A 25331-nucleotide genomic window follows, 5' to 3' on the forward strand; every position below is an offset into this window, starting at 1 on the left:
GGGAGTGAAGCGTGGAATAAGCCTCCTAATACAAAGCCCTCCCTGCTATCCACGAGGCCATCAAAGTGGTTTATACTCGTCGAAACTATTAAATGTAAGTTAGAAAGGTCACTACCATTGTGTGTGTGTTTACGTTGCACTTTGTTATTACGGCCCCCTTGTGAGATTTAACAGAGAATAAATTTCACACCTCTACAAAAATAGCAGATTTATTGCAACTGGCCCACAACAGCAAAAGCACAGGGCTCACATAAATCCACACTAAGGCAGGCGCTCATTTGTTGTCGAGCAGAGCTGGGATGCACAGCTTTTCGTTGTTGTACGCCAGACTGTGATTGTGCGGTCAAAGGTGGGCCGTTCCTGCAGGAAAGTGTTTGTTTTGCAGCTAAGAAAAAGAATACACAGGTGCAGCCTTACCTTTGAGAATATAATGAAACCGTGTTATTCCAAGAATGACCCTTTTCTTCTCTTTGTGTGAACGAAAATGAGAGAACAGATGCAAAGAGGGAGAAGATAAGCAGCATTTAAACATCGGGGGAAAAGCTGGGTAGGCATAGGATTGGATATACTTTATTTATCCAACAATGGGGAAGTAATGTGGTTGTGGTGCAGATGTTAAGCAAAACCTAATAAAACCAATGAAGAACTAAAGATGACTACCGTATTTTCCGCACTATAAGGCGCACCTTCAATGAATGGCTTATTTTAAAACTTTGTTCATATATAAGGCGCACCGCATTATAAGGCGCATAGAATAGATGCTACAGTAGAGGCTGGGGTTACGTTATGCATCCTTTAGATCATGGGTGTCCAACTCTGGCTCGTGGGCCAAATTTGGCCCGCCATGTAATTTATTTTGGCCCTTGAGACAATATTAAATTAACATTAAAGCTGGCCCGCCGGTATTATACAGCGGCGGTGCATTCACCGCTAATTCTAATACTTGCCAACCCTCACGATTTTCCCGATATTGTTGGACAACAATATCGGCGGTGTGCCTTAAAGCTACTGCTTTTAGCGTCCTCTAAAACCTGTTGTCATGTCCGCTTTTCCGCCATACAATCCGCGTGCCGGCCCAGTCACGTAATATATGCGGATTCTACACACACACACACAAGTGAATGCAAGTCATACTTGGTCAACAGCCATACAGGTCACACTGAGGGTGGCCTTAAAAACAACTTTAACACTGTCACAAATATGCACCAAACAAGAATGACAAACACATTTCGGGAGAACATCCGCACGTAACACAACATCAACACAACAGAACAAATACCCAGAACCCCTTGCAGCACTAATTCTTCCGGGACACTACAACATACACACTTGCTACCAACAAATCTCGATTTTGCATGTCACTATAAAGTTATATAAGGCTTGTTTGTACAATATTCAATGCAAAACTTGTTTGGGTCCCTATTAAAAGGTTAAGTTGTTAAACTTTGGCCCGCAGCTTTGTTCAGTTTAGAATTTTGGCCCACTCTGTATTTGAGTTTGACACCCCTGCTTTAGATGGTGCTACGCTAAAGGGAATTTCAACAAAACAGTCAGATATGTTAGTCAAACTTTATTAATAGATTACAAACCAGCGTTCTGACAACTCCGTTCACTCCCAAAATGAATTAACAGCTGTTTTATTATTTTCTCCGATTCAATAAACACGTAAAAAACAGTCTGATACTGTTACGGTAAATCAAACATTAGTGCAATCACAATATAGTAACACTCGAAATAGTGCAAAGCAATAATAACGATAATGTCACACAACACAACACACAAAACAAACATGTAAAGATCACTTTATTAAGTTATTCCTCATCCACGAATCCCTCATATTCTTCTTCTTCAGTGTTAGAATCAAACAGTTGGGTGAATACGGCAACGGCATCCAACATGCCCGGCTCCGTCTCGTCGAAGTCGTCATTAAACGAGTCAGTGTCACTGCTGGTAATGTTAAATTCTCTCGCTGCTGCTCTATTCCCGTGTTCTACTGTGTGACTGATCGCCTTGAGTTTAAACTCTGCGTCGTAAGCGTGTCTTTTAACAGGAACCATTTTGGGGTCTTTACATAAACACACAGAAATGGCACGCCTCCCGCAGTCATATATCCCAGCATAGGAAAATAAGGTAGATGGCTGCTTACCGTAGTTGTGAAACCTCCATCCATCCATCCATCCATCCATTTCTACCGCTTATTGTGGCTCAATAATGGTCCATATATAAGGCGCGCCGGATTATAAGGCGCACTGAGAAAATTTGAGTTTTTTGGGTACGCCTTACAGTGCGGAAAATACGCTAAAATACGCTAAAAATAAATAAATAAAATAAATAAATAAAATAAATAAATAAAATAAATAAATAAATAAAATACGCTAAAATACACTACTGTAAATATAAATTATTAATAAATGAATCAGGAAAACAAAAACACTATCTTAACACCCACTTCCCTAAAGAAATGGAAAGAGCAAGCCCATGAATGAGGAGCTTGTTGATCAGTTAGGATTAGTAAGCAAGTTAGCAAAGTTGACAAAACTTCTTCGTTACTTGAGTCAGGACTGGAAATCATTCATCCATCCATCTTCTTCCGCTTATCCAAGGTCGGGTCGCGGGGGCAACAGCCTAAGCAGGGAAGCCCAGACTTCCCTCTCCCCAGCCACATCGTCCAGCTCTTCCCGGGGGATCCCGAGGCGTTCCCAGGCCAGCCGGGAGACATAGTCTTCCCAACGTGTCTTGGGTCTTCCCCGTGGCCTCCTATCGGTTGGACGTGCCCTAAACACCTCCCTAGGGAGGCGTTCGGGTAGCATCCTGACCAGATGCCCGAACCACCTCATCTGGCTCCTCTCGATGTGAAGGAGCAGCGGCTTTACTTTGAGTTCCTCCCGGATGGCAGAGCTTCTCACCCTATCTCTAAGGGAGAGCCCCGCCACACGGCGGAGGAAACTCATTTCGGCCGCTTGTACCCGTGATTTTATCCTTTCGGTCATGACCCAAAGCTCATGACCATAGGTGAGGATGGGAACGTAGATCGACCGGTAAATTGAGAGCTTTGCCTTCCGGCTCAGCTCCTTCTTCACCACAACGGATCGGTACAACGTCCGCATTACTGAAGACGCCGCACCGATCCGCCTGTCAATCTCACGTTCCACTCTTCCCTCACTCGTGAACAAGACTCCTAGGTACTTGAACTCCTCCACTTGGGGCAGTGTCTCCTCCCCAACCCGGAGATGGCATTCCACCCTTTTCCGGGCGAGAACCATGGACTCGGACATGGAGGTGCTGATTCTCATTCCGGTCGCTTCACACTCGGCTGCGAACCGATCCAGTGATTCAATCAATGTTTATTTATATAGCCCTGAATCACAAGTGTCTCAAAGGGCTGCACAAGCCATAACGACATCTGCGGTACAGAGCCCACATAAGAGCAAGGAAAAACTCACCCCAGTGGGACGTCGATGTAAATGACTAAGAAAAACCTTTGAGAGGACCTCATATGTGGGCAACCCCAACTCTCTCGGGAAGACCGAAAGCAATGGACGTCGAGTGGGTCTGACATAATAGTGAGAGTCCAGTCCATGGTGGGGCCAGCAGGAGACCATCCAAAGCGTGGACGGGTGAGCAGCGCAGAGATGTCCACAACAGCAGGGGGGGTCCCCACATCAAGGTTTCTCATTGTCATCCCATTGGGTTGAGTTTTTTCTTGCCCTGATGTGGGATTTGAGCCGAGGAAGTTGTTGTGGCTTGTGCAGCCCTTTGAGACACTTAAGATTTAGGTATATATAAGTAAACTTTGATTGATTGATTGATACTATACCAGAACTTGTATACCGTACAAGCCTAATCAGGATATATAACATATTGTGACAACCCTGTTGATGACAAAGGCCATGTGATGATGACCTTAGAAGCAAACTGTGTAGATCAGGAGGTGCCCATTACGTCGATCGCGAGCTACCAGTCGACCGCGGGGGGTGTGTCAGTCGATCTCCAGCCAGGCTTTTAAAAAAAATAGACCTAAAAATTAGTGATCATCAATCTTCACCAAGACGTCACTTAAATGACATTCACGGTACCGAAGGGTCTTGTGAGATGACGCTGGCTGCTGCAAGATCATTATTATTAAAATATGACCGAGAGGAAGGCGAGAAACACTTTTTATTTCAACAGACTCTCGCGCCGTACCATCCATCCATCCATCCATTTTCTACCGCTTATTCCCTTTCGGGGTCGCGGGGGGCGCTGGCGCCTATCTCAGCTACAATCGGGCGGAAGGCAGGGTACACCCTGGACAAGTCGCCACCTCATCGCAGGGCCAACACAGATAGACAGACAACATTCACACTCACATTCACACACTAGGGCCAATTTTAGTGTTGCCAATCAACTTATCCCCAGGTGCATGTCTTTGGAAGTGGGAGGAAGCCGGAGTACCCGGAGGGAACCCACGCATTCACGGGGAGAACATGCAAACTCCACACAGAAAGATCCCGAGCCTGGATTTGAACCCAGGACTGCAGGACCTTCGTATTGTGAGGCAGACGCACTAACCCCTCTGCCACCGTGAAGCCCTCTCGCGCCGTACCTTCCGTCAAAACTCTAAAGGCCGACTGCACATTTCCTATCTTCACAATAAAAGCCCTGCTTCGTGCTGCCTGCGCTAACTAAATACAGAGTCTCGGAAAACTGGCGTGCACAAGCGATCCCTCAGAAAGCTGGCTTGCACATCACTTGTGCACGCCAGCTTTCCGAGAGTCTTATTTTGTTAGCGCAGGCAGCATGAAGCAGGGCTTTTATTGTGAAGATAGGAAATGTGCAGTCGGCCTTTAGAGTTTTGACGGAAGGGACGGCGCGAAAGTCTGTTGAAACAAAAAGTGTTTCTCGCCTTCCTCTCTGTCATTTTTTCATAATAATGAACTGGCAGCAGCCAGCGTCATCTCACAAGACCCTCGGGTGCCGTGAATGTCAATCAAGCAAGCTACGGAATTTGCCGCCAATGTTTTTCTTGTAAAGTGTATGGAAGCTGGATGAATTAGATGCCAAAAACCAACCACTTTCATGTGGTATTGTACAGAAAGGACAACTTTTTTTCTCCTCCATTTGAAAATGTGGGCGTTATCATCATTACTGTCTGATTCCAATCAATGCAAGTCATCAGAATCAGGTAATACACCAACTTATATTCTTGTCTTCGTGAAAGAAAGACATCTATATGTGTTACACATGCTTGTATTATCATTAAACACATTTAACTTGTTTACAAAAATGTCTCTTTCATAAATAAATAAATATAAATGATATATATAAATGAGGTAGATCCCCTCGAGTTGGTCAATTGAAAAGTAGCTCGCCTGCAGAAAAAGTGTGGGCACCCCTATTGTAGATTAACTACGATCAAAGTATTGAACAGGACATTGAAATGTGTGCATAAAGTTGTACTTTATATAAGAAAAAAATGGGGATACAAACGGTACAAAATGATCCTTATGTCTTGTTATCTGTCATTCATTCACCACACGTAGGCTCGTAACGCTCAGTCTCAACAACCACAATGCACCTCCTCCCGCTCCTTTCTTTACATCCGGTTTGCCGCAATGCATTGTGGAACATGTAGTATTTTAGTTAACCCTTTGTTAGGCTATAAAATAGGAAACAAATCGAACCAGTGTCAGTGTTTCTCAAATAATCAATATCAAATACATGTATAAATCAAATCAATTCACTTTTAACTTTTTTGAGCTGTAAAATAATAATAAATTAATTTATCAGCAATAAATCTAGCATGCAAATTATAAAATGATCATCACACATGAACTATACAACCCATAAGTTACAACATCCTGTGTATGACTACGGTACTAAAAACCAAACATTGCACTATCAGAGGTGACACGGTAAATGCATTGATTGTTTCCTGAGAGTGTATTTGCAGGCTCTGTAGTTTAGTGCAGAGACTCCACCAAGTTATTTGTTGGTGCAGCAGTGTTTGGAATTGTTCCATTTGCTATCTGGATCCCGTTGTCTGAGAAACTTGCCGACTTAATGGAACACGCCTGTGGTTATCAGCATAAAGTAAAGCAGTGGCCGTTAAATGGTCCCACTGAGAAAAAGAAAAGGAAAAGAGAAAAGTCGCAGCTTAATTAGTGGTGGCAGCAAAGGTGCAAGATTTAAATTCCGGATTTTAATGTTCCTCTTTTATCGGTCCTGCCAGGCCAAATGTCACACCGTCGACCAATTAATGAACATGCCACTGTAAGCGCACACTCCACTTCCACAACCGCACTCACACACAGACCTCCCGACATCTGCCTGGCATATTCCCGCCTCACCCTAAATCAGTAAATGCTCTGTGCCACCTGCAGCCAGTCATTAAAATACATCGTGAGTCCTTTCATTGTCAAAGTACATTTGAGACTCCTTAGTGTTTAATCACTTTAATTCTGAACAAGTTCAACTTAAGTGCAGCAGCTGTCAAACATATGGATTTGCAATGCTCATGTGTCGTTGGCCCTTCAATAAACTTGACTTTGTAATCTCACTTTGTGCATCACACTCAATAGTTAAATAAATAAATGGTAAATGGGTTGTACTTGTATAGCGCTTTTCTACCTTCAAGGTACTCAAAGCGCTTTGACACTACTTCCACATTTACCCATTCACACACACATTCACACACTGATGGAGGGAGCTGCCATGCAAGGCGCCAACCAGCACCCATCAGGAGCAAGGGTGAAGTGTCTTGCTCAGGACACAACGGACGTGACGAGGTTGGTACTAGGTGGGATTTGAACCAGGGACCCTCGGGTTGCGCACGGCCACTCTCCCACTGCGCCACGCCGTCCCGTTAAGAGATGAAGTGAAGTGAAGTGAATTATATTTATATAGCGCTTTTCTCTAGTGACTCAAAGCGCTTTACATAGTGAAACCCAATATCTAATTTACATTTAAAGCAGTGTGGGTGGCACTGGGAGCAGGTGGGTAAAGTGTCTTGCCCAAGGACACAACGGCAGTGACTAGGATGGTGGAAGCGGGAATCGAACCTGCAACCCTCAAGTTGCTGGCACGGCCACTCTACCGACCGAGCTATATCGCCCCACAAACATGAAAACAAACATGTAAATATTTCAAGTTTTATTTTTTATGATCGAGTTACGAGAAGTAATGCTTTTTTTCAATGATGTATTTTGTATTTAAATTTTAACCTGATGTATCAGATGCATTTGTGTGAAGAAAATATTTTAGAAAATGGATGGATGGATGGATATTTTCAGGTAATAAATTAAAGGCCTAATAAAACCCACTACTAACGACCACGCAGTCTGATAGTTTATATGTGGTTGATGAAATATTAACATTGCAACACATGCCAATACGGCCTTTTTAGTTTACTAAATTGCAATTTTAAATTTCCCGCGAGTTTCTTGTTGAAAACGTCGCAGAATGATGACGCGTACGCGTGACGTCACGGACTGTCAGAAAATATTAGCGCTGCACCACTAGCGGCTAAAGGTCGTCTGCTTTAATCGCATAATTACACAGTATTTTGTACATCTATGGTGCTGAATCTTTTGCAATTTGTTCATTTAATAATGGAGACTATAAAGAACAATGCTGTTGGTGGAAAGCGGTGGATTGCAGCTGCCTTTAGCACCGAGACACAGCCGGTGTTTCTTTGTTTGTTGTGAAGCGGAGCGGTCAAGCGAACATGTTTTCTCTACGTCAACCAGCATGTTTTTGGATGGGGAAATTGTGATATATATCTTACCGGAGACATCAGTGAATTATTCGTCGTCCTGCAGCAGCTGTCAAAAAAGTCAGCTGTGAGCTTGGCTCCTCGGCTTCTCTCTGAGACACTGCGTGTTCACCGCAGGCATCCGACCTCAAAGTATGTCTTTACAATCTTTAAAATCTCACTAAAACATTATTAAAACAGTAAGCAGATAAGGGATCTTCCAGAATTATCCTAGTAAATGTGTCTAATTACATCTGAAACGCTCACTTTGCCGCCGCCCGGAGCCTTCGCTTTTTTTGTTTGTTTGTTTTTGTTTTTTTTATATCTAGTCCTTCACTATCAATATCCTAATTCACAAATCTTTAGTCCTCGCTCAAATTAATGGGGAAATTGTTGCTTTCTCGGTCCGAATTGCTCTTACTGCTGGTGGCTCCCATTCAAAACAATGTGAATATGTGTGGAGCCCTGCAACTCGTGACGTCATGCGCACATACTTCCGGTACAGGCAGGGCTTTTCTATTAGCGACCAAAAGTTGCGAACTTTATCTTGGATGTTCGCTACTAAATCCTTTCAGCAAAAATATGACAATATCGCAAAATGATCAAGTATGACACATAGACCGGACATGCTATTCCTGTTTAAATAAGAAAATTCCATTTCAGTGGGCCTTTAAATGTATTAAATGTCAATAAAAACCCCTGAGTATTAGACAATAAAAAAGAGATGTATTGTTTGGCAGTTTTATACAAAAATATTGTTGGTTAGTCTCAGCTTGAAGTAGCGCTGCAATGATTAATCAATTACATCGATTCATTTGATTAGAAAAAAAGCATAAAGTTCTGTATTGTTGCTTAAAGGCCTACTGAAATGAGATGTTCTTATTCAAACGGGGATAGCAGGTCCATTCTATGTGTCATACTTGATCATTTCGCGATATTGCCATATTTTTGCTGAAAGGATTTAGTAGAGAACATCGACGATAAAGTTTGCAACTTTTGGTCGCTAATAAAAAAGCCTTGCCTGTATCGGAAGTAGCAGACGATGTGCGCGTGATGTCACCGGTGTGAGGGCTCCTCACATCCTCACATTGTTTATAATGTGAGCCACCAGCAGCAAGAGTTATTCGGACCGAGAAAGCTACGATTTCCCCATTAATTTGAGCGAGGATGAAAGATTTGTGGATGAGGAAAGTTAGAGTGAAGCACTAAAAAAAAAGAAAGAAAAGGCGAAGGCTCCAGACGGCGGCAGTGGGAGCGTTTCAGATGTAATTAGACACATTTACTAGGGTAATTCTGGAAAATCCCTTATCTGCTTATTGAGTTAATAGTATTTTAGTGAGATTATAAAGTCATACCTGAAAGCCGGATGGCTGCGGTGAACGCAATTGTTTCTGAGAGAAGCCGAGGAGTCAAGATCACAGCTGCCTTTTTGAGCTGCAGGATGAGGTGGCGTAATCCACTCAAGTCTCAATTTTCCCATCCAAAAACTTGCTGGTTGACGTCTAGAAACATGTTTGCTTGACCGCTCTGTGTTAAAGCTTCACAACAAACAAAGAAACACCGGCTGTGTTTCGGTTGCTAAAGGCAGCTGCAATCCACCGCTTTCCACCAACAGCATTCTTATTTGACGTCTCCATTATCAATTGAACAAATTGCAAAAGATTCAGCAACACAGATGTCCAAAATACTGTGTAATTGCGTGATGAAAAGAGATGACTTTAAGCCGTAAGTGGTGCTGGGTCTAAAATGTCCCCTCCAACCAATAACATCACAAACACGCGTCATCATTCCGCGACGTTTTCAACAGGAAACTCCGCGGGAAATTTAAAATTGTCATTTAGTAAACTAAAAAGGACGTATTGGCATGTGTTGCAATGTTAATATTTCATCATTGATATATAAACTATCAGACTGCGTGGTGGCTAGTAGTGGGTTTCAGTAGGCCTTTAAGTAAGTCAAATACATAGACATTGTTTAAACAAGACTGCATTAATGGAACACATTACACCGGTGCGCCTATTAGTGATGCCAGTGATGTGTGTGTGTGTGTGCGTGCGTGCGTGCGTGCGTGCGTGCGTGCGTGCGTGCGTGCGTGCGTGCGTGCGTGCGTGCGTGCGTGCGTGCGTGCGTGCGTGCCGGGAACAGCAGAGTGCCAATAACCAGAGATGGCTCAAAGAAAAACGACAAAGTGGACAAGAGCAAAGGTCCCAGAGAATGTGAAGGAGAGGTTTTAAAAGTTAAAGTCCCAATGATTGTCACACACGTACAAGATGTGGCGAAATTATTCTCTGCATTTGACCCATCACCCTTGATCACCCCCTGGGAGGTGAGGGGAGCACTGGGCAGCAGCCGTGCCGCGCCCGGGAATCATTTTTGGGTAATTTAACCCCCAATTCCAAACCTTAATGCTGAGTGCCAAGCAGGGAGTTATTGGGTCCCATTTTTATTTATAGTCTTTGGTATGACTCGGCCGGGGTTTGAACTCACAACCTACCGATCTCAGGGCGGACACTCTAACCACTAGGCCACTGATTTGTGATTTAAAAGTGAAAAATACAATGTTTGCGCTATCAAGCGGAGCTGACATTTCACAAAAGCACTATCAATGATGCAGCACATTACAAAAAAAAAGCTTTGTTCATATTTAAGAGCAGGAAATAAGCAGAAACAAGGTAAAAGTCTATTTTAGTAGCTAACGCCATATTTAATGTTTGCCTTGCATTAGGGCTGGCCATTATGGACGAAAAAGTATATCTTCTTATATTTTGACTTAAATTCCATCCATCCATTTTTTTCTACCGCTTGTCCCTTTTACTTAAACTCGACATTCGATTTTTGTCTCGATATATATTTTTGGGGGTGAAAATATATATATATATATATATATATATATATATATACATATAAAGATATTAATTTTTGAGTGATATTCACTGAAATTGAAGTGAATGACAACTGTACTGTAAATAGTCAGTGGCACTTTTATTAACCCAGTTAGTCAACATGGGTATTAGCAGCACAGAAAATAAACTGTTTAAGTAGCACAGAGTTACATAACATAAATAAAATATAAACATACTCTTTCCACGTAACATGAATAACGTAGCTGTGCAAATAATACAAAATGTTTCAAACTCAGACAAAAAAAAATAATTTGCAGGCAGGCACTTTTTAATTCCCAGTCGACGATGTAATGGAGAGCAGTTTTGATTTGGATTTACAAGGTAAACAACTCAAATGAATGTTTGATCCAGATGCATACATTTGTCCACATGTGACCAAGTAGACGTATTGTGGGTTTCCTAGACGTGGTCTACATCACTAAAAGAAAAATCCAAAGAAGAGACTCCCTCTGCCATCTTCCACTAGTTTTTTAGATGTATAAATCGCCCGCTTGAATATTCTCTGTTGTTCTGTTCTCTGTCTCTCTCGTCGTCATTTGGGATGTCTGTTGGGATTTCCCTTCTTGGTTCGATGACCCGCCCTATCTTGCCTCTGATTGGCTCGTCCCTAAGATTTAGCCATAATCTCAACCAATCGTGACTCATCATAGTAAACAACCAACCAACCATGGATGTTCTTATATGTGCAAGCACGTCTTGGAAGGACGTGCTTATTAGATAGATAGATAGATAGATAGATAGATAGTACTTTATTGATTCCTTCAGGAGAGTTCCTTCAGGAAAATTAAAATTCCAGCAGCAGTGTACAGAGTTGAGATCAATTTAAAAAAAAGTAAAAAGTAAATAATGGGGGTTTAAAAGGAAACAAAATAGAGAAATATTACAAAAAGAATAAAAACAATGGGAATAACAATACAACAGTAAAATAAGAATATAACAAGATAAAGTAGGCAGTAGTGACCATGTTATGAAAACGTATTGCACTGTTAATGTTTTGCATCCCCTGTCATCCTAGTACCCCCCTCCCCCCAGAGAGGAGTTGTACAGTCTAATGGCGTGTGGGACAAAGGAGTTCTTGAGTCTATTAGTCCTGCACTTGGGATGAAGCAGTCTGGCACTGAACAGGCTCCTCTGGCTACTGATAACGCTATGCAGAGGGTGACTGGCATCATCCAGGATGCTCACTAGTTTGTCCACAGTCCTCTTCTCTGCCACCGTCACCAGTGAGTCCAGTTTCATTCCGATTGTAGAACCGGCCCGCCTGATCAGTTTCTCAAGTCTGGAGCTGTCCTTCTTAGATGTTACCGTAATTGCCAACCCTCTCGGATTTTCCGGGAGACTCCCAAAATTCAACGCTTCTCCAGAAAACCTCCCGGGACAAATTTTCTCCCGAAAATCTCCCGAAATTCAGACGGAGCTGGAGGCAACGCCCTCTCCAGCTTCATGCGAACCTGAGTGAGGACAGCCTGTTTTCACGTCCACTTTCCCACAATAAACACAGCAAGTCTGCCCTATGACGTTATAACTGTATAACTATATAATTATTGTTAGGCAGTTTAATTAACGTCCTCCCAGCACGGTAACAACACACAACAACAGCAGTCACGTTTTCGTCTACCGTAAAGCAGTTCGTCTGCCGTAAAGAGCAATGTTGTGACACTCTTAAACAGGACAATACTGCCATCTACTGTACATGCACCAAAACATCTCCAGGCAACTTCAACCCTTTACTAATACCCTTCTCCATTCACATCCCATCTCCCTGGATTGTAAATAACTTAATGTAAATAATCGAATGTATTTCTAATGTATATACTTATGCTATATGTACTAACTATGTGCTCTGCTCGTTGTACATATCCTACTAAGTAAGACTTACACTGTTTCAATGTCCATTTCTCTGTTGATGCAATTGTTGATGACTGAAGTACTGATATCAACCAAAGATCCTCATCCCACCCCCCGGATTGTAAATAATGTAAATAATTCAATGTATATACTATGATGATTAACCTGTGTGATGACTGTATTATGCTGATAGTATATATTTGTACCATGAATTGATTAACGTGGACCCCTTATTCGGGTGTTACCATTTAGTGGTCAAATGTATGGAATATGTACTGTACTGTGTAATCTACTTATAAAAGTTTCAATCAATCAATCAATCATGCATATGTGACAATAACACCTACGGCTTTTAGAGAGCGCAGTGCACAACTGTGCACACAATAGCTGTAGATATACTCCTCCCCTTATAACCACGCCCCCGACCACTCCCCGCTCTCAACCACGCCCCCCAGCCCCCACTTCCCGAATTTGGAGGTCTCAAGGTTGGGAGGTATGCATGTTACGGAACATAAATTAAGTATTGTTGACGGTCTTGAATGTATTTTTAAAGTGATTTAGTGGGTGTCTTGATTGCTCCAATTAGCTACATTGCTAGCCACCAAGAATGAGCCGATTTTCATATGTTAGAAAGCAAAAAAAAAATAAGAAATTGTCTTCGTGTCCCTCATAATGATTGTGAACTATAGGCAAATCTCCTAAAAAAAAAAAATGCAGTTTCCCTTTAATGTCCAAAGATACATTGGTGTGATTTCATGACATAGCGAGTCTGCCAAACCATCCAAAACCGTGTGCAAGCTCACACCAAAATGCATGAACCTTATGATTTGATGCTTTGGTTTTGTGTAACACAAATATCGAACATTGTAATAACATTTATAAGTTACGAAATTCATCATTGGTTTTTTAGATTTCCGCACATGGGTTAAAGGCCTACTGAAATGAGATTTTCTTATTTAAACGGGGATAGCAAGTCCATTCTATGTGTCGTACTTGATCGTTTCGAGATATTGCCATATTTTTGCTGAAAGGATTTAGTAGAGAACATCGACGATAAAGTCTGCAACTTTTGGTGCTGATAAAAAAGCCTTGCCTTTACCGGAAGTCGCAGACGATGACGTCACAAGGGTGAGGGCTCCTCACATCCTCACATTGTTTATAATGGGAGCCTCCAGCGGCAAGAGCTATTCGGACCGAGAAAACGACAATTTCCTCATTAATTTGAGCGAGGATAAAAGATTTACCAGGATAATTCTGGAAGATCCCTTGTCTGCTTATTGTTTTAATAGTGTTTTAGTGAGATTGTAAAGACATACCTCGAGGTCGGATGGCTGCGGTGAACACGCAGTGTCTCAGAGAGAAGCCGAGGAGCCAAGCTCACAGCTGCCTTTTAAACAGCTACTGCAGGAGGACGAATAATCCAATGATGTCTCCGGTAAGATATATATCACAATTATCCAATCCAAAAACATGCTGGTTGACGTAGAGAAACATGTTCGCTTGACCGCTCTGTGTTAAAAACCAAGAAACATCGGCTGTGTCTCGGTGCTAAAGACAGCTGCAATACACCGCTTTCCACCAACAGCATTGTTCTTTATAGTCTCAGTTATTAATTGAACAAATTGCAAAAGATTCAGCAACACAGGTGTACATAATACTGTTTAATCGCGCGATGAAAAGAGACGACTTTTAGCCGTGTGTTGTGCTGCGCTAATATTTCCTGACAGTCCGTGACGTCACGCGCACGCGTCATCATTCCGCGACGTTTTCAACAAGAAACTCCGCAATAGATTTAAAATTGCAATTTAGTCAACTAAAGCGGCCGTATTGGCATGTGTTGCAATGTTAATATTTCATCATTGATATATAAACTATCAGACTGCGTGGTCGGTAGTAGTGGGTTTCAGTAGGCCTTTAAATTGCGTGTAGGAATGGTTGCAGCAAAGCAAGAACCTCAAAGCCCAAAAAAAGTCTGCGGGCTATAGAGCATTTTCCGTTCGGGCTCCAGTACTCTGGAATGCCCTCCCGGTAACAGTTCGCGATGCCACCTCAGTAGAAGCATTTAAGTCTCACCTTAAAACTCATTTGTATACTCTAGCCTTTAAATAGACTCCCTTTTTAGACCAGTTGATCTGCCGTTTCTTTTCTTTTTCTTCTATGTCCCACTCTCCCGTGTGGAGGGGGTCCGGTCCGATCCGGTGGCCATGTACTGCTCGCCTGTGTATCGGCTGGGGACATCTCTGCGCTGCTGGTCCGCCTACGCTTGGGATGGTTTCCTGCTGGCTCCGCTGTGAACGGGACTCTCGCTGCTGTGTCTTGGATCCTCTTTGGACTGGACTCTCGCGACTGTGTTGTATCCATTGTGGATTGAACTTTCACAGTATCCTGTTAGACCCGCTCGACATCCATTGCTTTCGTCCTCTCCAAGGTTCTCATAGTCATCATTGTCACCGACGTCCCACTGGGTGTGAGTTTTCCTTGCCCTTATGTGGGCCTACCGAGGATGTCGTAGTGGTTTGTGCAGCCCTTTGAGACACTAGTGATTTAGGGCTATATAAGTAAACATTGATTGATTGATTGATTGAAAGAAAGAAATCTCCCCCATGCAAGCACTTGACACAAATTATGTGTAACAACGTTTTTACTACAGTAATTTATGTTTTTGCAAAATCCGTTTCGTGGCACCGCATTATCCCGATGACGGTGAATGCACAGGTTTACCGCCCACCTCTAGTTTGAAGTCGTAAGTAGTAAAATGACTGGTGTCAGAGCATACTGCTCGGCTGGGAAGACACACTAGTAATTGTGTCATTTGTCTGAAGTAATTATCTAAATATGTTGAAACAGCCCATGTCTCTCTATCCACCTCCTCATATCGCCCTCATTTGTGTTTCTTTGTCTTCAGGCAACATTTCATGTCACATCAAACCCTTGTTTTTATATCATTGTGGCATTTATCCTGGAAATTTGAATTCTATTATGTTGGCAGTTGTAAAATGAGCGTCATTAGCGAGGGAGCACTTGTATATCATCGTGTTTTGTGAGCCATACTCAATGTCCCTGACAACGTTTGATATGAAGGTTGTGCTCCGTCGAGAGGGCACTTTGTCTTGTCTCCGAGAAGGTCTACAACAGGGGTCACCAACACGGTGCCCGCGTGCACCAGGTAGCCCGCAAGGACCAGATGAGTCGCCCGCTGGCCTGTTCTAAAAATAGTTCAAATAGCAGCACTTACCAGTGAGCTGCCTCTATTTTTTTAATTTTATTTATTTACTAGCAAGCTGGTCTCGCTTTGCTCGACATTTTTAATTCTAAGAGAGACAAAACTCAAATAGAATTTGAAAATCCAAGAAAATATTTTAAAGACTTGGTCTTCACTTGTTTCAATAAATTCATTTATTTTTTTACTTTGCTTCTTATAACTTTCAGAAAGACAATTTTAGAGAAAAAATACAACCTTGAAAATGATTATGGGATTTTTAAACTCATATCCCTTTTTACCTTTTAAATTCCTTCCTCTTCTTTCCTGACAATTTAAATCAATGTTCAAGTATTTTTTTTTTTTTATTATTGTAAAAGAATATTTGTGAAATATTTATTCAAGCTTATTATGATTAAAATAAAATAAAAATATTCTGGCAAATCTAGAAAATCTGTAGAATCAAATTTAAATCTTATTTCATAGTCTTTTTAATTTCTTTTAAAATTTGTGTTCTGGAAAATCTAGAAGAAATAATGGTTTGTCTTTGTTAGAAATATAGATCGGTCCAATTTGTCATATATTCTAACAAAGTGCAGATTGGTTTTTAACCTATTTAAAACATGTCATCAAAATTATAAAATTAATCTTAATCAGGAAACATTACTAATGATGTTCCATAAATTATTTTTTTATTTTTTCCAAAATTAGCTAGATTTTCTATTCATTTTTTTGGTTGAATTTTGAATTTTAAAGAGTCGAAATTGAAGATAACCTATGTTTCAAAATTGGATTTTCGTTTTTTTTCTTGTTTTCTCCTCTTCTAAACCGTTCAATTAAGTGTTTTTTTTCATCATTTATTCTCTACAAAAAACCTTCCGTAAAAGGAAAAAAAATGTACGACGGAATGACAGACAGAAATATCCATTTTTTTTATATATATAGATTTATTTATTAAAGATAAATTGAGCAAATTGGCTATTACTGGCAATTTATTTAAGTGTGTATCAAACTGATAGCCCTTCGCATTAATCAGTACCCAAAAAATAGCTCTTGCTTTCAAAAAGGTTGGAGACCCCTGGTCTACAATAATTTGCAAACCTAAAGACCTTCAATATAAGAGATAGGAACAAAAACAATCTTACATCTGGTCAATACAGTAATTGATGTAGAGGAGTGTCCAATAACGTTTGACTAATAAATGTAGTGCACAATTCCCATTGATTCGTCCAAACAGTAACATTTTCCTGTCGTCATGGATCTTATTACTATTGATTTATCATGATGGTGCTGGCATTAAACGTCAGAGTCCACATTAAATCCTTTTTTGGTTACACTTCAGATATTCCTTTACACCAAAGAAGTTTCAATGTGGCTTATCTTTGTCTTGCTGTAATAATGTCACCGGTGTTTGGATTGTGTTTGTTCGAAATAGGACCCCTCACTTGTTGGTTGAGCAAAATTTCTCTGTGAAAGACAAGCTTGCCAATGGAAAAGGAGAGTCTGATTGAAAGTGGATTTTGTCGAAATTAGTACACTTTTTGCACATTTGAGTTTGCTCTATACCAGGGGTGACCAACCTTTTTGACACCAAGAGCTACTTCTTGGGTACTGATTAATCCAAAGGGCTACCAGTTTGATACACACTTAAATAAATTGCCAGAAATAGCCAATTTGCTCAATTTACTTTTAATAAATAAATCTATATACATATAAAAAAAATTGTATTTCTGTTCGTCATTACGTCGTACATTTTTTTTTCCTTTTACGAAAGGTTTTTTTGTAGAGAATAAATGATGAGAAAAACACTTAATTGAACAGTTTAAAAGAGGAGAAAACACGAAAAAAATTAAAATAAAATTTTGAAACATAGTTTATCTTCAATTTCAACTCTTTAAAATTCAAAATTCAACCGAAAAAAATGAAGAGAAAAACTAGATATTTTGAATCTTTTTGAAAAAATTTAAAAAAAGAATTTATGGAACATCATTAGAAATTTTTCCTAATTAAGATTAATTTTAGAATGTTGATAACATGTTTTAAATAGGTTAAAATCCACTTTGAAATAAGATTTAAGTTTGATTCTACAGATTTTCTAGATTTGCCAGAATATTATTTTTGGAATTTTAATCATAATAAGCTTGAAGAAATATTTCACAAATATTCTTCGTCGAAAAAACAGAAGCTAAAATGAAGAATTAAATCAAAATGTATTTATTATTCTTTACAATAATAATAAAAATACTTGAACATTGATTTAAATTGTCAGGAAAGAAGAGGAAGGAATTTAAAAGGTAAAAAGGTATATGTGTTTAAAAATCTTAAAATCATTTTTAAGGTTGTATTTTTTCTCTAAAATTGTCTTTTGAAAGTTATAAGAAGCAAAGTAAAAAAATAAATGAATTTATTGAAACAAATGAAGACCAAGTCTTTAAAATATTTTCTTGGATTTTCAAATTCTATTTGCGTTTTGTCTCTCTTAGAATTAAAAATATTGAGCAAAGCGAGACCAGTTTGCTATTAAATAAATACAATTTAAAAAATAGAGGCAGCTCACTGGTAAGTGCTGCTTTTTGAGCTATTTTTAGAACAGGCCAGCGGGCTACTCATCTGGTCCTTACGGGCTACCTGGTGCCTGCGGGCACCGCGTTGGTGACCCCTGCTCTATACCCATCACCCCTGTTGTTCTGATTTAGGGGCTGACATACTAAGATCCAAATAATCTAATGCGAACGATAAAACTGTGCGTACTATCAGTGGGTGTGTTGGGTGTGATCTACTAAGACTGCGTGTACATTTAATAACACGTGTACAAGTGGTGCAGGCTACCCTATTTGTATGAGGTTTCTGAGTATTCTTACCGCTGAATTCCTCTGGGGCTGTGGATGGCTGAGCAGCGCTATATAGCGGCAGCGGTGTCTCTTCAAACCCACCCCTCCCTCTGTTGCAAGTTGGTGTGATATGCGTACCATGTTTAATGTGTGCCATGGTATGTGAGGTTTTTTCCTTGGACTCAGTCTGGACCCCTCCTGAGGGTCTAACCTTAGACTGACATTTTTTTTACTCCCCAACCCCTCTCCCAATGTCACCCTTGTCTCACATTTTTAAGGAGTGCCGTAAGTGGCTGATCCGTTGGCGGTCTCGTCTTGTCCCCCCCCCCTGTAACGTATGTCTGCTCTTAGCGGGACTGTGCCGAAAATGAAATTTCGTTGTTCTTGTGCAATGACAATAAAGATCTATCCTATCCTATCCTATCCTATCCTACGCGGTTGTCTCCATGGAGATACTCATGTCAGGCATGGGTAACCTACACATCTGTGACGGCACCATTATTGCTGAAAGGTACATACAGGTTTTGGAGCAACATATATTGCCATCCAAGCTACGTTATAATGGACACCCCTGCTTATTTCAGCAAGACAATGCCAAGCCACGTTTTACAACAGCGTGGCTTCATAGTAAAAGAATGTGGGTACTAGACCTGTCACCCATTGAAAGTGTGTGGCACAATATGGTGATCTCTGCGCTGCTGATCCGCCTCCGCTTGGGGTGGTTTCCTGCTGGCTCCACTGTGGAGGGGACTCTCTCTGCTGTGTTGGCTCCACTGTGGAGGGGACTCTCTCTGCTGTGTTGGATCCACTTTGGACTGGACTGTCACGGTTGTGTTGGATCCACTATGGATTGAACTTTCACAGTATCATGTTAGACCCGCTCGACATCCATTGCTTTTGGTTCCCCTAATGGGGGGGGGGTTGCCCACATATGCGGTCCTCTCCAAGGTTTCTCATAGCCATCATTGTCACCGACGTCCCACTGGGTGTGAGTTTTCCTTGCCCTTATGTGGGCTCTACCCAGGATGTCGTTGTGGTTTTTTGTTGTGGTTTGTGCAGCCCTTTGAGACACTAGTGATTTAGGGCTATATAAATAATCATTGATTGATCGATTGAAAATACCACAAAGGAGACCCCAGATTGTTGAACAACTTAAGCTGTACATCAAGCAAGAATGGGAAATAATTCCAACGGAACAGCTTCAAAAATTGGTCCCCTTAGTTCCCACAGGTTTACTGAGTGTTGTTAAAAGGAAAGGCCATGTAACACAGTGGTAAAAATGCCCTTGTGCTGACTTTGTTGCAGTGTGTTGCTGCCATTAAATTCTAAGTTAATGATTATTTGCAAAAAATAAAAGAATGTTTCTCAGTTCGAATTAAATATCTTGTCTTTGCAGTCTATTCAATTGACTGTACGTTGAAAAGGATTTGCAAATCATTGTATTCTGTTTTTATTTACAAATTACACAGCGTGCCAACTTAACTTTTTTTTTTTGGTTTTGTAGTATCATCCACTTTTTCTGGGCATTTTTTGATCAAAACGGAAACTATTTTTTAGCACACTGTAAATGCGCTCTAAGAAACCCTGACACGAGCTGTGAACGTGTGCTGAAATTATTCAGATGCAAGAAAATGCATATTTTTTTCCATATTAGAGATGTGATCAAATTTGAAAAAGGAATGCCCCAAAAAATTGCGAGAAAACACTAAAACCATCTATTAATTTGTTTTAAAATCAGAAAAGTATACTGCTGAATAGATTATAGATCCATATATTTTTTATTTTCTGACAATCCAAATATGATGACAAGGAGCACTGAGGATTCTCTGTCCATCCTCTGTTTTCACAGCACAGTTGCCTTCTTCCTCAACACCATCTGTGAGTAACTGTGCCAGTTCGCACACACATTTCGAACGTGCTGAATAAAAACGCAAAACAGTGGCTGCGGAACAGTTCAGTTTTGAAATCACATTGCAAGTTTCAAGTGATTATAGTTACATCTTTTCTTCCCAGTATTGCGGGGATTCCAATAATTAGCATATATTCCTCAATACATGAAGCCAGATATGTAAAATGGATGGTATTTTCTATTTTGCTGATCTAAAAGACACAATCCTCTGCGCACAGGCTTAGTAGATCAGCTTTGTGGTATCAAATTTGCACCTGTTTTAATACAAGTAGATCCGGCCTCGAGTCTTTGGCAGTCCTGACTGTATTATGCTGATAGTATATATTTGTACCATGAATTGATTAACGTGGACCCCGACTTAAAATAGTTGAAAAACGTATTCGGGTGTTACCATTTAGTGGTCAATTGTACGGAATATGTACTGTTCTGTGCAACCTACTAATAAAAATGTCAATCAATCAGTCCCGAATAGGTCCGTCTTGGTCAATCAATCTGTCGCAATTAGGTTTGAGTTTGAGTATTGATGCAGCGAAAAGGCATATTAGTTGTCCAAAAAGTCTTTAATGTCAGCAGTGACAAAAAATGCACAAAAGGTCCTTCATAGAGATGTCCGATAATATCGGAATGCCGATATTATCGGCCGATAAATGCAATATCGGATATTATCGGTATCGGTTTCAAAACGTAAAATGTATTACTTTCTAAAACGCTGCTGTGTACATGGACGTACTGTAGGCAGAAGTACAGAGCGCCAATAAACCTTAAAGGCAATGCCTTTGCGTCCCGGCCCAGTCACATATTATCTACGGCTTTTTACACTCATAAGTGAATGCAACGCATACTTGGTCAGCAGCCATACAGGTCACACTGAGGGTGGCCGTATAAACAACTTTAACACTGTTACAAATATCCGCCACACTGTAAACCCACACCAAACAAGAATGACAAACACATTTCGAGAGAACATCCGCACTGTAACACGAGATAAACACAACATAAAAAATACCCAGAACTCCCTTGCAGCACTAACTCTTTCAGGACGCTACAATATACACCCCCCGCTACCTCCTACCCCCTACCCCCACCACCACCACAACCCAAACCCCCCCAATCCCGCCCACCTCAACCTCCTCATGCTTTTTTGGAATGTCCCAAATTCCAAGCTGCTGTTTTGAGGCATGTTAAAAAAAATCATGCAGGTTTGGGTCATTACTCCGCCCATCTCCAGTAACTAAGGAAACAGAAAACCAAATTAGCAACAGTAACAAAAAGGATACCTGGGAGTAAACGACACGCAAAGTGTGACATACACATTTTATACAGGCGACAAAAGAGGACGTTGATGGCTGCTCACATCCTCACATTGTTTATAATGGGAGCCTCCAACAAAAAGAGCTATTCGGACCGAGAAAACGACAATTTCCCCATTAATTTGAGCGAGGATGAAAGATTTTTGTTTGAGGATATTGGTAGTGAAGGACTAGGGGAAAAAAAAAAAACGCGATTGCATTGGGACAGATTCAGATGTTTTTAGACACATTTATTAGGATAATTCTGGGAAATCCCTTATCTTTCTATTGTGTTGCGAGTGTTTTAGTGAGTTTAATAGTACCTGATAGTCGGAAGGGTGTCTTGACGCCAGTGTCTGATGGAAGTCGACGGCAGCTGTACGGACGGCACAAGCTCAGCTGATCTCCGGTAAGTAGCGACTTTTTTACCACAATTTTCTCACCGAAAACTGCTGGTTGACAAGTGGTCGGGATCAGTGTTCGCTTGACCGCTCTGATCCATAGTAAAGCTTCACCTCCGGGAATTTTAAACAAAGAATCACCGTGTGTATGTGTGGCTAAAGGCTAAAGCTTCCCAACTCCATCTTTCTACTTTGACTTCTCCATTATTAATTGAACAAATTGCGAAAGATTCAGCAACACAGATGTCCAGAATACTGTGTAATTATGCGGTTAAAGCAGGCGACTTTTAGCTGTGTGTGTACGCAGCGCTAATATTTCCTAACAGTCCGTGACGTCACGCGTACACGTCATCATTCCGCGGGGAATTTAAAATTGCAATTACGGAAAAAGTCTCAGGGAGTGTGTGTGTGTGTGGGTGTGTGTGTGTGTGTGGGTGTGTGTGTGTGTGTGTGTGTGTGTGTGTGTGTGTGTGCGTGCGTGCGTGGCATGATGACCTTTTTCTTTTCTGCATTCTGGCAGATTTCAGTGTGTTATATATCTAGTTCATTTTTCCATGATGTCCTCTCAGTTCTCCCTTTTAATGCATTTCATTAAACTGCAACAGTTTTATTGAAGTTGCATCCCACAAAACCTCATTATTTTTATTTTTCCTCTTCCAATCAACCTGACTTTGAAAACTGTGTCCAGTCAAAAATATGACACAATTCTAAAACTTTTTGCTCTGCTAAGTCGTGTCCTCCTACAGCGCAGCACGATGTCAAATTAACCTTGTTTGTTTTTTGTTTTTTTTGTATTTGTGCTTTCAGCTTAGTTGGTCAGTATGTGTTTGAAGTAGCAGCAGGGAATAGACGCTGTCGTAAAACAGTTGTTTTGTATTTGAAAGCTTCAAATGCAAATCGCGTGTGCGTGCGTGCGTGCGTGCGTGTGTGTGTGTGTGTGTGTGTGTGTGTGTGCATCTGCATGGGTCTGAGGAGGGTGCTTTTATTTGTGTTCTCAAACGGCCGCTGTTAAAATGACCTGTCTCCTGTGATTACAGCTTGGCTAACCAGAAGTGACTTGTTAATTGTGAAATCTATTTAAAGAATTGTAGCTTGTCTTTCCGTTTCTCAGCCTCACTTTGCATCCCTCTCTGTTATTTTTTTTTCTGTCGTCATCTCAACCATAAGTTTATGATCTATTTCCAATTGCCAATTCCTATATGGCTATCCACTATCAATCAGAGTCCTGCCACATTCTGAAGTTTTCTGATGACTTTGTGATAGTGGGGTGTTTTGAGAATGGTGATGATGAGAAATACAGGGCACTGGTGACGAAGACCAAGGAGCTGGTTGTGTGTGTGGAAACGAGGATGAGTACTCCGGCGAACCCTGTTTCCATCAGGGGGGTCGATGTGGACATGGTTGAGGATTATAAATACCTCGGAGTACACATCGACAACAAGCTGAATGGGTCAAAACACGTAGAGCCGCCTCTACTTCCTCAGAAGGCTAGGATCGTTCAACGTCTGTACAAAGATGTTCTACGAGTCGGTGGTGGCGAGCGCTTTTTTGCACGCCGTGGCTTTCTGAGGCAGCGGGCTGAGAGTGAGGGACGCAAACAGACTGGACAAGTTGGTAGAGAATGCCAGTAACGTGGTGGGAGTGGACCTGGACTCTCTGGCGGTGGTGTCAGAGAGGAGAAGTCTAGCAAAACTCCTAGCCATTGTGGACAACACCTCCCACCCACTACACTCGGACCTGGCGGTGAGAATGAGCACGTTCAGTGGAAGGCTCAGACTCCCAAAATGTAACACGGAACGACAGAGGAGGTCCTTCATACCGACAGCCATCAGACTATATAATGCATATGTTCCTTGACTGCACTTAAATGTAGAATATATGTAGAATATGTTTATATTATCATTAATTATTATACCATCCTCACCTATGGTCATGAGCTTTGGGTCATGACCGAAAGGATAAGATCACGGGTACAAGCGGCCGAAATGAGTTTCCTCCGCCGGGTGGCGGGGCTCTCCCTTAGAGATAGGGTGAGAAGCTCTGTCATCCGGGAGGAGCTCAACGTAAATCCGCTGCTCCTCCACATCGAGAGGAGCCAGATGAGGTGGTTCGGGCATCTGGTCAGGATGCCACCCGAACGCCTCCCTAGGGAGGTGTTTAGGGCACGTCCAACTGGTAGGAGGCCACGGGGAAGACCCAGGACACGTTGGGAAGACTATGTCTCCCGGCTGGCCTGGGAACGCCTCGGGATCCCCCGGGAAGAGCTAGACGAAGTGGCTGGAGATAGGGAAGTCTGGGCTTCCCTGCTTAGGCTGCTGCCCCCGCGACCCGACCTCAGATAAGCGGAAGATGATGGATGGATGGATGGATGGATGGATGGATATTTATATTATTCATATATTATATATATAATACATGTCATATATTATTTATTATTATTATTGTTTATTGTGAGCGAACTGTGGTGCTGAATTTCCCCCAGGGATCAATAAAGTACTTTCTTTTCTATTCTATTCTATGCTATTTTCTCACAGTACTGTTCTTTTTCTTTGTTCACCTAACGTGTTTGTGGAAACCCACAGTTTCCCATCGATCTCATCAGGTTGTGCAGATCAATAACAATGAGTGTCAGTATGGACTGTGAACTGATGGAAGATTTATGGGCCTATTCCTGTTCACACATGCGAGCTCTTCTCACTCTCCTCTGTCTTTTCCCACACAGTGGCGTCCATTCCTCCCTGGTCTGAAGTATGAAGTCATAGACTCTGCCTACATTTCACGTTATGCAGGTAAGGAGTTTGTATCTTTGATGGGTTGTAATTTAAGTTTTTTTAAATCCTCAATGTTTTGAATGTAAAACAAAGTAATCAAAAAGGACAATATTTCGTGTAAAGGTAGGTTTTGATTTTCAAGTAAGATACATTTTTGAATTTGTATTTTTTTTTATAGTGGAACTTTGATTTACTAACATGGTTTCTAAATGGCAAAGTTTGTATATTAAAGCAAATATATCTTAAAGGCCTACTGAAATGAGATTTTCTTATTTAAACAGGGATAGCAGGTCCATTCTATGTGTCATACTTGATCATTTCACGATATAACCATATTTTTGCTGAAAGGATTTAGTAGAGAACATCGATGATAAAGTTTGCAACTTTTGGTCGCTATCCATCCATCCATCATCTTCCGCTTATCCGAGGTCGGGTCGCGGGGGCAACA

At 41.2% G+C, this 25331-nt stretch overlaps 1 protein-coding gene across 1 annotated transcript in view; it reads left to right on the plus strand.

Annotated features, from left to right (window-relative positions):
• Positions 1–25331, plus strand: part of LOC133563457 (N-acetyl-beta-glucosaminyl-glycoprotein 4-beta-N-acetylgalactosaminyltransferase 1-like) — a 521254-nt gene that overhangs the window by 442555 nt on the left and 53368 nt on the right. The window contains exon 9 of the mRNA XM_061917589.1: positions 24835–24901. Coding sequence (XP_061773573.1) covers positions 24835–24901 — 67 coding nt within the window. The remainder of the gene's footprint in view (positions 1–24834; positions 24902–25331) is intronic.

The sequence above is a fragment of the Nerophis ophidion genome, linkage group LG12, assembly GCF_033978795.1.
Source record: "Nerophis ophidion isolate RoL-2023_Sa linkage group LG12, RoL_Noph_v1.0, whole genome shotgun sequence".
NCBI lineage: Eukaryota > Metazoa > Chordata > Actinopteri > Syngnathiformes > Syngnathidae > Nerophis > Nerophis ophidion.